This window comes from Bos indicus, chromosome 2 (genome assembly GCF_029378745.1).
Source record: "Bos indicus isolate NIAB-ARS_2022 breed Sahiwal x Tharparkar chromosome 2, NIAB-ARS_B.indTharparkar_mat_pri_1.0, whole genome shotgun sequence".
Lineage (NCBI taxonomy): Eukaryota > Metazoa > Chordata > Mammalia > Artiodactyla > Bovidae > Bos > Bos indicus.
Genome location: NC_091761.1, coordinates 120187304 through 120203995, shown reverse-complemented (window position 1 = coordinate 120203995; position 16692 = coordinate 120187304). Strand labels below are relative to the sequence as shown.

The 16692-nt window shown below is 44.4% G+C and overlaps 1 protein-coding gene across 2 annotated transcripts in view; it reads right to left on the bottom strand.

The window, feature by feature from the left end:
• Positions 1–13649: 13649 nt before the first annotated feature.
• Positions 13650–16692, bottom strand: part of EIF4E2 (eukaryotic translation initiation factor 4E family member 2) — a 31028-nt gene continuing 27985 nt past the window's right edge. For both annotated transcript variants that reach the window (XM_019978672.2, XM_019978679.2), the window contains one exon: positions 13650–16227. Coding sequence is in view for 1 of the 2 variants with exons in the window: in XM_019978679.2 (XP_019834238.2) it covers positions 16188–16227 (40 nt within the window). In the remaining variant the exon portion in view is untranslated. The remainder of the gene's footprint in view (positions 16228–16692) is intronic.

The following is a 16692-nucleotide window of genomic DNA, read 5'->3' as shown; positions in this document are numbered from 1 at the left end:
TAAGTCAAAGTTGTCTACATCTCTCTGTATCACACATTATTGTATGAAATTTCACAAAATGCTATGTATTTCTACATTAATTATACTTTTATGACATATCTTCAAAAATACTGTAGATGCTCTGTTGGCTTCTCTCCTCATCCTAAAAAGAATTTAAATTCAACACAGAAATCATTAAGAGGAATTCTTTACCATTAAAAATGTGAGTTAAAACATCTCTTCCATTGAAAGGAGGAGATACGTTACACAAAAAAATGACGCGTGAAATCTGCCTTCAGAGAGTTGGGCTCGCAGCTCATTATAAAACCACAAGTCTAAATTCCCTCTGTCCTTAAAATCTCATGATAAGAATCAGTTTGGAGTCTGCTCTCCCTAAGGTAAGAAAAGATGGCCAGCCTTCTCATCATGGTCACTTTCATTTTCCAAGGCTTTGGTGAGAGCAGATGGCTTTGGGGCCCAGGGAGCTTCAGCTCCATATGCATCTTAAAGCCAGGTAACTTGGCCTCAGTGAGCATACAGCCTGAAATGGCTAGGGAAAATAAATCTGCACACTGGGTGACCGAGGAATAAACCCAAAGAATTCTCATTCATTCCTCCGAGGGTGGATAAGTAGGGCAGTTTTGAAGACAGGAAAGTCACTGGCTGGACTGGATCCTTTCTTTACTCAAGAATATATCTTTATTTATTTAAAATTCAATGAGTTGTACTTCCCTGGTGGTGCAGTGGATAAGAGTCGGCCTGCCAATACAGGGGACTCAGGTTTACTCCCTGGTCCAGGAAGATTCCGTGTACCGTGGGGCAACTAAGCCCATGCACCACAACTGCTGAGGCTGTGTGCTGCAACTACCAAAGCCCACATGCTCTAGAGCCAATACTCTGCAACAAGAGAAGCCACAGCAATGAGAATCCTGCCCACCGCAAGGAAGAATAGCCCAGGCTTGCTGCAGCTAGAGAAAAGCTTGAGCCGCAGTGAAGCCCCAGCACAGCCAAAACTAAATAAGTAATTTTTAAAATGCATTGAGTCCGTCAACAGAGGAATGGATAAAGAAGATGTGATACATATATACCATGAAATATTACTCAGTTGTAAAAAAAAGAACAAGACAGTGCCATTTGCAGCAAGATAGATGAGTGTGGAGATTGTCATATTGAGTGAAGTAAGTCTGCTGCTGCTGCTAACTCGCTTCAGTGGTGTCTGACCCTGTGTGACCCCATAGACAGCAGCCCACCAGGTTCCTCTGTCCCTGGGATTCTCCAGGCAAGAATACTGGAGTGGGTTGCCAACTCCTTCTCCAGAAGTAAGTCAGAGAAGGACAAATATCACTTCTATGTGGAATCTTTTTTTAAAAAAACAAATGAACTTATTTACAAAATAGAAATAGAGTCACAAATGTAGAAATCAGTCTTAGAGTCAACAGGGAGGGAAGGCAGGGAGGGATAAATAGGGAAACTGAGACTGACATATACACATTACTACATAGAGAATAGGTAACTAGTAAGGACCTACTGTATTAACTCTAGTCAATATCCTGTAATGACCTATATGAGAAGAACATCTTTAAAAAAGTGGATATATGTATTATGTTTAACTGACTCACTTTGCTGGACATCTGAAACTAACACAACATTGTAAATCAAATATACTCCAATAAAAACCTTAAATCTAAACAAAAACAAAAGCACTTCTTCCAGGTTATATTTCTTAATGATCTGTGTCTAAATTTCAAAGGAAATTAATTTCTTTACATTTTCAAATAGTCTGAAGTATTTCAAAGACCCTCTTCTTAGAAAGCAATTTCTTTTGAAAAATCCTTTTAGACAGTTCAGTTCAGTTCAGTCGCTCAGTTGTATCTGACTCTTTGCCACACCATGAACTGCAGCACGCGAGGCCTCCCTGTCCATTGCCAACTCCTGGAGCATACTCAAAGTCATGTCTGTTGAGTCAGTGATGCCATCCAACCATCTCGTCCTCTGTCATCCCCTTCTCCTCCCACCTTCAATCTTTCCCAGCATCAGGGTCTTTTCCAATGAGTCAGTTCTTCAAAACAGGTGGCCAAAAATTGGAACTTCAGCTTCAGCATCAGTTCTTCCAATGAATATTCAGGACTTATTGCCTTTAGAATGGACTGGTTAGATCTCCTTGCAGTCCAAGGGACTCTCAAGAGTCTTTTCCAACATCACAGTTCAAAAGCATCAATTCTTCAGCGTTCAGAGTTGAGTAGACTTGGTGCGCATAGTTGGATCTGGGCCAATCATCTTGTGACTCACCCTCGTGTGTGCCCAATCCAGAGCCCATTCACAGTTCAGAAAGCTCTGCATCGTTTACAAGCTGATTTTCCACACCAGAACTTTCCCACAGGTTTTTGCATAGCATTTCCCTGCTCACTTGCCATCCTAGAGAAAACAGGGACGCAATATACTGGGGAGTCAAAAACTGAAGGAAAACTGAACACAGGGAGCCAAAAGCTGAAGGAAGATGCTAGAAACACTTTACAGTTTAGAAAGATGATTCTAACTCAGGGCAAAATGAGGACAGGGAAACCACTTATGAGGCCACTGTAGGTTCCCAGGAAGGAACCAGTGAAGACCATGACCATGGAGCTGAAGGTAGGGGTGCTGGTGGGGCAGGTGGTCATACTATTTCCCTTGTCCCTACAGATGGGGTCTGGAACCTCCACCCCCGGGGTCTGCCTGAAGGTTTTTGGGTTTTTTTCCACTTGTTTGATAATATTTACTGGGTATCTTGGATTCCTTGCTGGCTCAGATGATAAAGAACCTTCTTGCAAGACAGGAGACCCAGCTTCAGTCCCTGGGTTGGGAAGATCCCCTGGAGAAGGGAAGGGCAACTCACTGCAATATTCTTGCCTGGGAAATCCCATGGACAGAGGAGCCTGTCAGGCTACGGTCCATGGGGTCGCAAAGAGTCAGACACAACTGAGAAAATATGCACACATGCACACACTGGTATCTACTATATACAGACACAGTCATAGGCACCTGGGCTGCTAACTCCTGGTGGTAAAAACAATTAAAGCTCCCAATCAGCCAACACTTACTCTCTGTTGCACATGGCACTAGGAACTTTCCATATACGGCCTCACTTGATTTCCCCCAAATCCTGAGGAGTCTTATTTAGTCTTCCCAGTAACCTGGGAAATACCCTCACTCTAACCAGAATCAGGATCCTTGGAGATGGAGTCTGGAGATCTCTATTTTAGAAATAAGATGTTCTGGGGTATCCCATGTTTGGAGTATACCAAGAAGATGGATCTTGTGACCCTAACTTTAAAGATGAGGGTCTGTGCAGGGCAGAATTTGCTCAGGCCATCTCTAGCCCTGTGGGTCTCCTCACTGGAACTGCCGCTCAGAGGGAAGAAGGCAGGTGAGTCATGAGCCCAGGAGGAGGGACAGTGTGGGGACCCTCTTCACTAATGTTCCAGGTGAGTCTGCTGTGGACTTCACCCCAGGGTTTCAGGAGACAACGAGATCTTACAAACTTTGCATTACCAATACTCTCTTCTATACAAGACAAACTTGAATATGGGTTTAAAAGTGAAAAAGTCATTCAATCGTATCCGACTCTTTGCAACCCCATGGACTATTCGGTCCATGGAATTCTCCTAGCCAGAATACTGGAGTGGGTAGCCTTTCCCTTCTCCAGGGGATCTTCCCCACCCAGGGATCAAATCCAGGTCTCCCAAATTGCAGGAATATTCTTTACCAGCTGAGCCATAGTAAGTTCAGTTCAGTTCCATTCAGTTGCTCAGTAGTGTCCAACTCTTTGCGACCCCATGGACTATAGCAAGCCAGGATTCCCTATCCATCACCAACTCCCAGAGTTTATGCAAACTCATGTCCATTGAGTCCATGATGCCATCCAACCATCTCATCCTCTGTTGTCCCCTTCTCCTCCCTTCTTCAATCTTTCCCAGCATCAGGGTCTTTTCCAGTGAGTCAGTTCTTTGGATAAGGTAGCCAAAATATTGGAGTTTCAGATTCAACATCAGTCCTTCCAATGAATATTCAGGACTGATTTTCTTTATCATGGATTGGTTGGATCTCCTTGCAGTCCAAGGGACTCTCAAGAGTCTTCTCCAACACCACCGTTCAAAAGCATCAATTCTTCTGTGCTCAGCTTTCTTTATCGTTCAACTCTCACATCCATACATGACTACTGGAAAAACCATAGCTTTGACTAGATGGACCTTTGTTGGCAAAGCAATGTCTCTGCTTTTGAATATGCTGTCTAGGTTGGTCATAACTTTTCTTCCAAGGTGCAAGCGTCTTTTAATTTCATGGCTGCAATCACCATCTGCAGTGATTTTGGAGCCCCCAAAAATAAAGTCTGTCACTGTTTCCACTGTTTCCCCATCTATTTCCCATGAAGTGATGGGACCAGATGCCATGATCTTAGTTTTCTGAATGTTGAGTTTTAAGCCAACATTTTTACTCTCCTCTTCCACTTTCATCAAGAGGTTCTTTAGTTCTTCTTTGCTTTCTGCTCTAAGGGTGGTGTCATCTGCATATCTAAGGTTATTGATATTTCTTCCGGCAATCTGGATTCCAGCTTGTGCTTCATCAAGCCCAGCGTTACTCCATGTAAGTTAAGTAAGCAGGGTGACAATATACAGCCTTGACGTACTCCTTTTCCTATTTGGAACCAGTCTGTTGTTCCATGTCCAGTTCTAACTATTGCTTCCTGACCTGCATACAGATTTCTCAAAAGGCAGGTCAGGTGGTCTGGTATTCCCTTCTCTTTGAGAATTATCCACAATTTTTTGTGATCCATACAGTCAAGTCAATCCCCGCCTGGCAGGCAATTTTAAAACTGCAAGTGCCACCCAGTGGCGGCAATGAAGAATTACCGTGTCCCTACACAGCTACAAGAAATTTGCTAGGAGAGTAGAGCTTTAACCAAAAAAGAAAGAAAAAAAGATAATTATGTGAGGTGATGGATGTGTTAATTAACTAGATGGGGAATGTTTTCACAATGTATACATATATCAAATCTTGTATATGTCAGTGAAGTCGCTCAGTCGTGTCCGACTCTTGCGACCCCATGGACTGTAACCTACCACTTATATATGTCAACTATACTTCAATAAGGCTAAAATTCAAAAAGATTAGCTGGTTAATGTGAAAAATCATGGACTTTCAAAACTGAAAGAGGCTTTAAAGAATACCTAATAAAGAGTGTTGGAATTTTTATGGGAAGCAGTTATTAGTAGTTTATTTGCAGATCACTTTGATCTTTTAAGACTTGTTTTTAAGCTCTTTCAAGGTTGGTCTAGCCTTTCCTCTTTGGCCAATTCAACCCACTTTTAAGGCGTGGTATGTCTGGACTCTCTACCCAACACCGTATGCATTCAGTGAAATCTCTTCACTTTGGCTGATGGGAATAAAATGCAGTTCCTGATATTTCTGAGTTTGGGGAACTGTTCGGCTCTGCAGGAATCGTTCCTTCCCTGGAAGTGTTTTCATCTCCCTCATGGCATGTCCCCCCACGTGTGTACAATTCATGTTTAGCCAAAGACTCGGGGAACCCCATGCAGAGCTCCTCATCTGCTTTCCCTCTGCCTGCTTGCTCTGTCCTGTCAGTTCTGGTTGTCTTGACCTCTGCAGATTTCCATCTCTGACTCTTTAACTCAGTGAGATTCCTGGGCTCTGTGTGGGTTTCCCTTCTTTATGCCAGTTTGGATTTTACCTTCCAGGCATAAAAAGAGAATAAGAAAAGAAAAGAAAGTGTTAGTCGCTCGATCGAGTCTGACTCTTTGCAACCCCATGGACTGTAGCCTGCCAGGCTCCTCTGTCATGGAATTCTCCAGGCAAGAACACTGGAGTGGGTTGCTATTTCCTTCTCCAGGGGATCTTCCTGACCCAGGTAACTAACCCGTGTCTCCTGCATTGCAGGCAGACTCTTTACCATCTGAGCCACCGTAGAACTCACCTCATTTCCTCCCTCTTCTCCTGTGATGCCTGCTTTCCAAGGCCTTTTGAGCATTTCATCTAGTCATCCAGCTGTTTCTGACAGGGTGCATGTGTGGGCTGTCTGATGCTCTCAGGGCAGGAAGCAGAATATTCCAATCTTCACTGGAGCCGGCAGCCCCATCCTCTAATTGTTTCAACATTTTAAGGTAAAATGGCTTCAAAGTTACAGAAAAGCTGCAGGATCAGGACAAAGAACTTCTGTACCTCCTCTGTCTTGAGGAACTATGGGAAATAGGAAGCTGGAGATGAAAATGATAGATTTAGCTGGAAAAGTCCAAAGAATCAACCACCCTCTACAGACACACACACACACAGACACACCCTACAAACTCAAGAAACTTTAGAACTAATAAACTGATTTTCAGCAAAAGGTGATTATAAAAGAGAAATTTACAAAAGCAATACTTCTTCCCTCCACTATATCATTAGTTTAAAATATAATGAAAAAAATTCACAGTAAGATATAAAGTATGAATTACACGAATGACTTTAACAAATATGAATAGAACCTAGATTTAAAAGTAAACAAAAATAAAACTAAACAATAGCACTTTGCAGAGAAACATAACAGACTTGATTAGAGAAGAATATATACTATGGCCTTGAAAATAATATATAATGTTATTAAAATATTCAGATTTTAATTCCATTAATTCTTTTTAACTAAAAATAAATTCTAATACATGTATGAAAATAGTCAAGAAAATTTTTAAAAATAATGTGATAGCAGACTTTCTTACAGTTACTAAAATGTATTTTTAAACTATGGTTATTAAAACTATGTGTATAGGCATATAAATAGCCATTTAGTGACAAAAAACCTTGGATAGTTTTATTTGTGTTTTTGCACATTGTAAATGCAGTATCACGGCTAAGAAAAAAGAAATCGTTTCTAAAGGTAAAAGAAAAAAAAGAGAAACAATCATTCATATCCAAGGAACTTAACCGAAAATCCATAAGTGGACCCATGAACAGTGTGCTTTGAACTGTGGTGCTGGAGAAGACACTTGAGAGTCCCTTAGACTTCAAGGAGATCAAACCAGTCCATCCTAAAGGAAATCAGTCCTGAATATTCATTGGAAGGACTGATGCTGAAGCTGAAGCTCCAATACTTTGGCCACCTGATGCTAAGAGCTGACTTATCAGAAAAGACCTGATACTGGGAAAGATTGAAGGCAGGAGGAGAAGGGGACGACAGAGGATGAGATGGTTGGATGGCATCACCGACTCAATGGACATGAGTTTGAGTAAACTCTGGGAGTCGGTGATGGACAGGGAGGCCTGGTGTGCTGCAGTCCATGGGGTCGAAAAGAGTCGAACATGACTGAGCCACTGAACTGAACCAAACTGAGTAAAGGTTTCACATATCTTGGTAGTAAAAATGTTTTTCTGAGTGAGATAATGGATTTTTCTAGATCACATCATCCCTTTTTGTACTTCCTGTAACAGAGCAGTTTTAGGGTTACAAGAAAATTTGAGCAAAAGTTATAGAGAATTGCCAGATCCTCTCTACCACCCTCCCCAACTCCCCGTATTTTTCACATCTTGGTTAGTGTAGTGTATTTGTCACAACTGACAAGCCAGTATTGGTGCATTATTATTAAACTAAAGCCCATACTTTGCATTAGGGTTCACTCTTGGTGTGGCACATCCTATGGATTTTTACAGTTGTATAATAATGTTACCCACTCTTAAACAGTAGCATACAGAATAGAAGTTTCACTGCCCTAAAAATCCTGTGTCCCCCTCATTATTCTCCCTTCCCCCTGCAACTATTATTATTATTATTTTGCTGTCTCCGTAATTTTATCTTTTCCAGCATGTCATGGAAACACATGGTATGTAGGCTCTTCAGACTGGCTTCTTTCATTGAGTACTATGCATTTAAGTTTCCTTCCTGTCTTTTCATAGCTTGATAGTTCATTTCTTTTTATGTTACTTAAAAACATCCCTCTGTATAGTGGAGCAGTTTGTTTATCTATTGAGCACTTATTAAAATAAGTAAAAAAACACCCTTTCTTAGAAAGGGGTATAAAGCACATTCAAGGGAAAATGAGACTGTGTGGCAGAGACACCATATGATGGTGCTGTGGGCTGGGCACAGCCAGGCATTCCAGGGGGCAGGCATCAGCTTGCCTGGGCTGGAGAGGGGACTGCAGAAGGAAGGGCAACGGAGGAGGTGATTCGCTGGAGCCCTGGGCTTCTGGGTCCTGGGAGAGAGGGCGGAGGCATGACAGGTGCCGGAGCAGTTAGATCTTATGTTGCTTCATGTTGACCTGTGTCTTGAGGAATTTCCTGCCCAGCTTATGGTGGGTTTCAAACCACTCATCCTACCCCTTCCTAGCAGCTGCAGCCTGGAAAAGCTCACCACTGAGCTGTCAATTTATAAATATGCTATAAGAATTTCCCAGGAGGCCAGAGGCTCAAAGCCTGGACATTTAGCACGTTTGTGGCCAAACTGGCAGGCTGCTGGTTGTCACTGGTGCTGGGGTGTAATTCACCAGCTAACAACAGTCAGAAAGCCTGACACCATTGCATCTCTAGAAGCAGGGTGGCTATAGGAGTTGGCAGAGATGTTGCTCCCTGAATTCTAAGACTGTCAAATAGGTCCCAGGGATGACTGTGTCCTTAAAGGCCATCTGGTCTACCCTGGAATGGGCCATTGGAATCCTTCCGGTAAATCCCCCAAATACGTGACCTTCCGGCCTCTGCTCATTTACCTGCACTGCCTGCACCAGTCACTCCATCTATAGACAGCTCAAATTATCAGGAAGCTTTTCTGAAATTGAAAGCCTGTCTCTATCTACCCAGAGGTCCTGGTTCCATGGCACTGGGCCATTTTTCCATAGTTAATGAGCCATTTGAAGCCATTCACCTGTCACTGTTCCTTTCTCCAGACTAGAGGACTTCTGTGGCCACCCGCCTTCCCCCATCAGAGCCACCATCTGCATTAACCCTGCATGTAGTTAGCTAGAGTCTCTCTTCTTCCAGAGAACTGAATTAGGTTTCTCTTTCTCCAGTTATCTGGGGAGGCCTTACAAATAGCTGTGAAAAGAAGAGAAGCAAAAGGCAAAGGAGAAAAGGAAAGATATAAGCATCTGAATGCAGAGTCCCAAAGAATAGCAAGAAGAGATAAGAAAGCCTTCTTCAGTGATCAATGCAAAGAAATAGAGGAAAACAACAGAATGGGAAAGACTAGGGATCTCTTCAAGAAAATCAGAGATACCAAAGGAACATTTCATGCAAAGATGGGCTCGATAAAGGACAGAAATGGTATGGACCTAACAGAAGTAGAAGATATTAAGAAGAGATGGCAAGAATACACAGAAGAACTGTACAAAAAAGATCTTCATGACCCAGATAATCACGATGGTGTGATCACTGACCTAGAGCCAGACATCCTGGAATGTGAAGTCAAGTGGGCCTTAGAAAGCATCACTACCAACAAAGCTAGTGGAGGTGATGGAATTCCAGTTGAGCTATTTGAAATCCTGGAAGATGATGCTGTGAAAGTGCTGCATTCAATATGTCAGCACATTTGGAAAAGTCAGCAGTGGCCACAGGACTGGAAAAGGTCAGTTTTCATTCCAATCCCAAAGAAAGGCAATGCCAAAGAATGCTCAAACTACCGCACAATTGCACTCATCTCACATGCTAGTAAAGTAATGCTCAAAATTCTCCGAGCCAGGCTTCAGCAATATGTGAACCGTGAACTTCCAGATGTTCAAGCTGGTTTTAGAAAAGGCAGAGGAACCAGAGATCAAATTGCCAACATCCACTGGATCATGGAAAAAGCAAGAGAGTTCCAGAAAAGCATCTATTTCTGCTTTATTGACTATGCCAAAGCCTTTGACTGTGTGGATCACAATAAACTGTGGAAAATTCTGAAAGAGATGGGAATACCAGACCACCTGATCTGCCTCTTGAGAAATCTGTATGCAGGTCAGGAAGCAACAGTTAGAACTGGACATGGAACAACAGACTGGTTCCAAATAGGAAAAGGAGTACGTCAAGGCTGTATATTGTCACCCTGTTTATTTAACTTATATGCAGAGTACATCATGAGAAACGCTGGACTGGAAGAAACACAAGCTGGAATCAAGATTGCCAGGAGAAATATCAATAACCTCAGATATGCACATGACACCACCCTTATGGCAGAAAGTCAAGAGGAACTAAAAAGCCTCTTGATGAAAGTGAAAGCGGAGAGTGAAAAAGTTGGGTTAAAGCTCAACATTCAGAAAACGAAGATCATGGCATCTGGTCCCATCACGTCATGGGAAATAGATGGGGAAACAGTGGAAACAGTGTTGAACTTTATTTTTCTGGGCTCCAAAATCACTACAGATGGTGACTGAAGACATGAAATTAAAAGACACTTACTCCTTGGAAGGAAAGTTATGACCAACCTAGATAGCTAATTAAAAAGCAGAGACATTACTTTGCCAACAAAGGTCCATTTAGTCAAGGCTATGGTTTTTCCCGTGGTCATGTATGGATGTGAGAGTTGGACTGTGAAGAAGGCTGAGCGCCAAAGAATTGATGCTTTTGAACTCTGGTGTTGGAGAAGACTCTTGAGAGTCCCTTGGATTGCAAGGAGATCCAACCAGTCCATTCTGAAGGAGATCAGCCCTGGGATTTCTTTGGAAGGCCTGATGCTAAAGCTGAAACTCCAGTACTTTGGCCACCTCATGCGAAGAGTTCACTCATTAGAAAAGACTCTGATGCTGGGAGGGATTGGGGGCAGAAGGAAAAGGGGATGACAGAGGATGAGATGGCTGGATAGCATCACTGACTTGATGGACGTGAGTCTGAGTCAACTCCAGGAGTTGATAGACAGGGAGGCCTGGCGTGCTGCGATTCATGGGGTTGCAGAGTCGGATACGACTGAGCGACTGATCTGATTTTATCTTCTCCAGTTATCAACACACCTCCTATCTCCTGCCTGGCTTAGTGCTGAGCATTCATATTTCTGGGCTCTTGTCTGCTCCCATGCTGCTGGGCCCACCCTTTCCATGCTGGGTAGACAGTTCAATTTTCCTCTGACAATACGATCTCACACCAATTGGCCCTTATTCCTTTTATGCTCTGATCATCAATTAAATGATCCTTTCTGTTGCCTGTGATCATTTTGGTGGGCCTGTGCTCATTTGGGACTTACATCTTATCAATGGTTGTTCTAGAGGTCCAGTCTTGCTATGGTGCCCTTTTCCTGCCTTTCCCCCTGGTATGGTTTACCTGTGACCATCTTACCAAGCCTTAACTTAGGAGAAGACAGTCTTACCATTGGCCCATCAGCCGGTGGGGTGCCCCCTTCCTTTTGGCCTCCAGCCCCCTGCCTTGTATGGCTCACCCAGAGCCCCCGCAGGGCTGGTGGGGGGAATCTGTGAGGCTCCTTGATGGGAAGGGCTCTGCCTCCCACTCCTGGGGCTCCCACCTTGTCCTTTCTGCTGGCCCTTTAAGAGTCACACCCGCTCTCTGGGGCCCCTTTCTTCACCCTCTGCTCCTTTGGATCTTACTGTTCCTCCCCTCCCACTGTGGTTAGGGTGGGGGGTGGTTCTGTTCAGCTTTATAAGCATTTTTAAAAATCTGAGCTCATGGAACTATTTCGCTCGTGTCAGGTGGGGCTCATGTTGACTTACTGTCAGGCTGGAAACCTACAGGAATTGCGGGCTGAGTGCTGACTTAGGACAGGCATTGGGGAAGGTGGAGGCTGGTGGGTGGAAAACAGGCATTCCCCCTGGTGCTGGCACTGATGGAGCTGCTGGAACCTGCTCTGGGAAGCAGAAACCCAGGCGCCACCATAGAGTAAGATCTGGGCATTCAAATTGAGCATCGCCCCTCGAGAAACTTCTTAGTTTTTCTATATTGAAATAATTTTAGGTTTATGCAAGAGTTGCAGAAATAGTACTGAAAGTTCCCATATACACTTCACCTGGTTTCACCTAGTATTAGCATCTTATGTAACCATGGTACACTGTTCAGAACTAAGAAGTGAGCATTAGTACACTGCTTTTTTGGGGGGCGGGCATGCATGTGGCATGTGGTATTTTAATTCCCCTACCAGGGATCAAACCTGTGCCTCCTACAGTGGAAGCACAGAGAGGTCTAACCACTGGATCCCCAGGGAATTCCCTGATATACTGTGAGTGTGCTAAGTCACTTCAGTCGTGTCTAATTCTTTGCAACCCTATGGACTGTAGCCTGCCAGGCTCCTGTCCATGGGATTCTCCAGGCAAGAATGCTGGAGTGTATTGCCATGCCCTGGTCCAGGGGATCTTCCTGACCCAGGGATGGAACACCTCCTGCATCTCTCTTACATCGCCTGCATTGGCAGGTGGGTTCTTCACCACTAACGCCACCCTGGAAAGCCCTCCCTGATACATTACTCCTTACAAAACTTCAGGCTGTTTTCAGATTTCCCCACGTTTTCCATTGGTGTCCTCTTTTTACTTGCCCAAGATTCCACATTAATCAGTCATGTCTCCTTCCCTTCTCTCAATCTGATAGTTTCTGGATCTTTCCTTTTCTTTCATGATGCTGACCCTTGGGAATAGCACTGGTCAAGTGTTTTGGTATTTTGTAGACTGTCTCTCAGTGTGGATTTATCTGATGTTTTCTCATGAGTAGACAGGTTATGAATTTGGGGGGAAAGACATCAGAGATGAAGTGTCCTCGACACTTATCAGCACACATGATGTCAACATGACCCAGGGGTGCCATGACCCTGGATCACTTGGCGAAGAGGGTCTCTGTCAGGTTTCTCCACTAACAGTTACTATTTTTTATTTTCCACACATTCCCTCATTAGAAGGGAGTCTTTTCTTCTCCTCCTTATTCTTTTGGCACCACCTTGCAGCTTGTGGGATCTTAGTTCCCTGAGCAGAGACTTCTACTTTGGCAGCTGGCGGACCATTGGATTTCTGCAGCAAGGTGCACTTGAGTGCTGGAGGAGAAGGGATGAGCTCCAGCCTCATCTCAGTGGTAGCAATGTGTTCCTGAAGCTGAACAAGCTCAGGCCAGTTTCGTTCCACCCTCAGACACCAGCACCAGGTGAGCAGCATCCACCCCGAGGCGCCTCCTTGGTTTTGTCTCCTTTAGGTCTTTTTAGTGGCTGAGTCAACAATTGGTTCATATTGTTAAAATAACTCGCCTGGTTTATGTTTCCACTTGGACATGACGAATAGACAGGAAATTTCTATTGAAATGCAGTCTCAAAACTACACTTTTAAATCTTTTGTAAGGCTCTGCATTAAGTTTCATTGTCCCTTGGTATTTCACATCAGCAATGGCCACTGGAATGCGCTACATGCCCACCTTTGGGCTAAATAAAACATTCCAGGCTAAGACCCAGGGTGGTTTCTTACTTCCAAATCTAAATCTTTGAATTCCAACACTCCTCATTCCAAATTCAGAATTAAAATTAACAACTATATTTTGGTATTAAAAATGTAAATTAAGTTTTGGCAATTAATATCAATTAGAGAACAGCTTTCTGATATTACATTCATGTAAATGATACTGGCAGTGTCCGGACTCTTCCACGTATTTTGTTCTGGAATGTACTTAAAACAAAGACTCACGTGCTGAAGGGCAGAAGCAGGAAGCAAAACACTACTAGTATCCCCATTTTCCATTGTATTAAAGAGTCCACAACCAGGTCCTTGCTGATATTTTCCATTTATTACCGCAGTAGACAATTGCTCTGAAAGTGCAACACTAAATCACTCTTGTCACAGCCTCTGCTCCTCCACTGGCAAATACTTGGAAATTCATTCTTGGAGCATCGTGGACCACAAGCGTCTCTCTGGGTGGAAAACTGTCACTGCCAATGTCACAGGGCAAACACACACACACATGAACAGGAGGGTAAGAGGAAAAGAGCACTGGCGAGGCGTGGGGCCAGTGTCTGGGGGTCCTGGGAACAGCCCACCTGGGCACACTGGACGCCCCACCTCCAGCAGCCACCCAACACGTCTGCTAGGTTGGCAAATGCCTGGTGCACCTTTTTTTCCCTTTTTCTCTGGAAATGGTGATACCATAACTGCAACTGTGTCCTGTCTCAGCGTCACAGAGGTCCATGGAGTCATTAGGAATTGAAAAGACCTCGTAAGCTTGTGTGGAAAACAGGTGGTTTGGAGAACTGACTCTTCGATCTCTGATTTAAAGCTGTTAGGCAGAAGATCTGGAGAGTTCTAGGGAAAGACACTGCTTAGCAGAAATAACTCTTGTTCTAGCCAGCATATTTTTGATGGGGAAAAAATAACTTTCAAATACTGCAAAGACAAAGAGGAAGGTGGGGGGCGGGGAGTGACATCAGCAGCTCTAGAAAACACAAGAGACTAAGAAATTAAAACGAGACCCCCCCCTGCCCCCCAAAAAACAAAAACACAAGTATGGACAACTAAGCACTCGATCTGACAAAACCTTCACTTGTGAACATGTAACAAACATATGCACCCACACACACATGCTAACAGTCAGTCAGGTAGATGCCCAGAGGGCAAATCCAAACGTCCGCTCTCTTTGGGATTTTCAGGGCAAATCTGAGTTTAGGCATAAGTGAAGACCTCCCTGGTGTCTAAACTCAGGAGGCAGCGTTTGTTCCCTGCTTGGGCCAACGTTGCTCCTGTATTTGTCTGAGCCCTTCACAACTGTCTGGGCACTAGAGTTCATTCTTCATACTCCTGGAGTTTAAATTGCTGCTAGACTTCTCTGATCTAATTTCACCTGCAATGGAAGCACCTCCCTTCTGGCCCCTATACGCCTCTGTTCTTTTAGGAATAAGCACCCCAAGACAGTGGTAATGAGAGTGTTCAGGAGCTGGAAAGTAGGAAGAGTTAATATAAATACCAGAAGGAAATGCCTGTTACTCTCCTATGACTTCTCTGAGACCAGGTGGCCAAGGACCCTGGCCTGCAAGGATAGGTTTTAGGGGAGGCCTTAATTTAAGGTACTGCAATCTGTGCTCACAAGAGCCAAGTAAGATGGCACTCCTCGGAGGCTGCTGAGGACTGGTCCTCGGCACTTGGTCCAACCCTAGGTGTTCTCTGACCTCTCTGACTTCAGTCCTTCTGGAGTCAGATCACCCGGCTTCTGTGGCGTGTGCCTAGTCATTTTTAGAGCCTGCCTGCAACACCCCACAAGGTTTGTGTTGGGCTTCCTGGATCAGCACACACCAGCTAACATATTTACCAGATGATGAGGACTGACAGCAGATTTCTCTACCATTGCAGACAGGCAGAGCCGTGCAAAGAAAGCCGTCCATCACGGTCACCTTTTCTCCAGATGTCCTAGTTTTGAGATCACAGAACTGACCATGTTAACACCTGGCAGCAGCCAACTTCTGCTTCCCTTCTTGCATGAGGGGAATGCAAGAACCCACAACAACAGGCTGGACACAACAGGTCCTGCCCATCTGGGAACCTGGGTCAGAAACTGCCCTCAGCTCCAAATCCTGCCCTTGGAACCCCTAATACAACCTCGCTCCTCATCAAACTGCAGTTTGGTGCAGTTTAATTTACAATCATACCTTCTAAGCCGCCTCAGTGAGACCTGTGTGGTCCACTGGTTACAATTCTAAGTGCAGCAGTGCCTAAAAGGAAAGAGTCCCACAGGAGGGAAGACTGGAGGGCATAAGGCAGGAGACTACAGAATCAGTAACACACGTTCCGAAAGGGTGGCCTTGGGGGACAAAGGTGTGAAATAAACAAAATGTCCCAATAATTTAGTGGCAGATCTAGAAGAGAGCATTTATAGCTATCCTGGGACTCTCCAACAAAACGCTTTTCCTGGATGCACAGACATTCGTAATACTGCTCACTCTCAGTCGACAGCTCTGGCTTGTACACATGGTCACGACACCCTTCGTACAGCAGAGGCGAGCACGACAGAGTGCCCGGGAGGCACCTGGACAGCACACATCAAGACAAAAGGCTGAACTCCCCCCCAACAGAACCCCGTTAAAAAAAAAGTCTGTCTATTACAAAGTCACGTGTTCCGTTTTTTTCCGCTTTATAAAGTCAGCGACGCTGGAGGGTGTCTAGCGGAATCCGTCCTCCAGGAATGAGTGCAAAAGGGGAGCACGCAGCTCGGGGACGTCCCTTCAGTGAGCAGATGGAGGGGCCAGCCGGAGACCTCCCATCCACTTCGGACAAACACACACATACAGGAAAGGATTATTGCCAGCTTGTGTACTCTCACAAGGTGATTTTTGTATTTCGAAAGCTTGAATTGTCCCTGAAAGAAAAAATGGGAGAAAAGAGAGCATTCAATACACAGTGTCGTCTCTAGGCAACACACACACACAGGGGGAAACCTGAGCTCGGCAGCTCTGGGGCCCACCTGACACCCTGGGACATTCCTTCCTTGCTCATCTAATGCCAGCATGGCCACCTGCCCCACAAGTCCCTTCAAATGCTTGGGCTCAACTGGCTGTAATAGCAAGAGGTCAGAAACAACCCAAATGCATGTGAACAGGGGACTAAATATTAATGGGATACTGTGCAGCTTTTAAAAAGGGAGAAAGAAGCTCTCTACTGAGACTTCTGTAAAGAAGTCTTTCTCCCAGAGAGACCAATAGGGTAAGGTGCAGAATAGCACGTGCACGTGACACACGACTGTCTGTGTAAGCAGAGGTGGAGGAAATATGGTTTTTATTTGCCTCGAGTTAAGCCATACATACTAAAACGCTGTAAGGCTCCA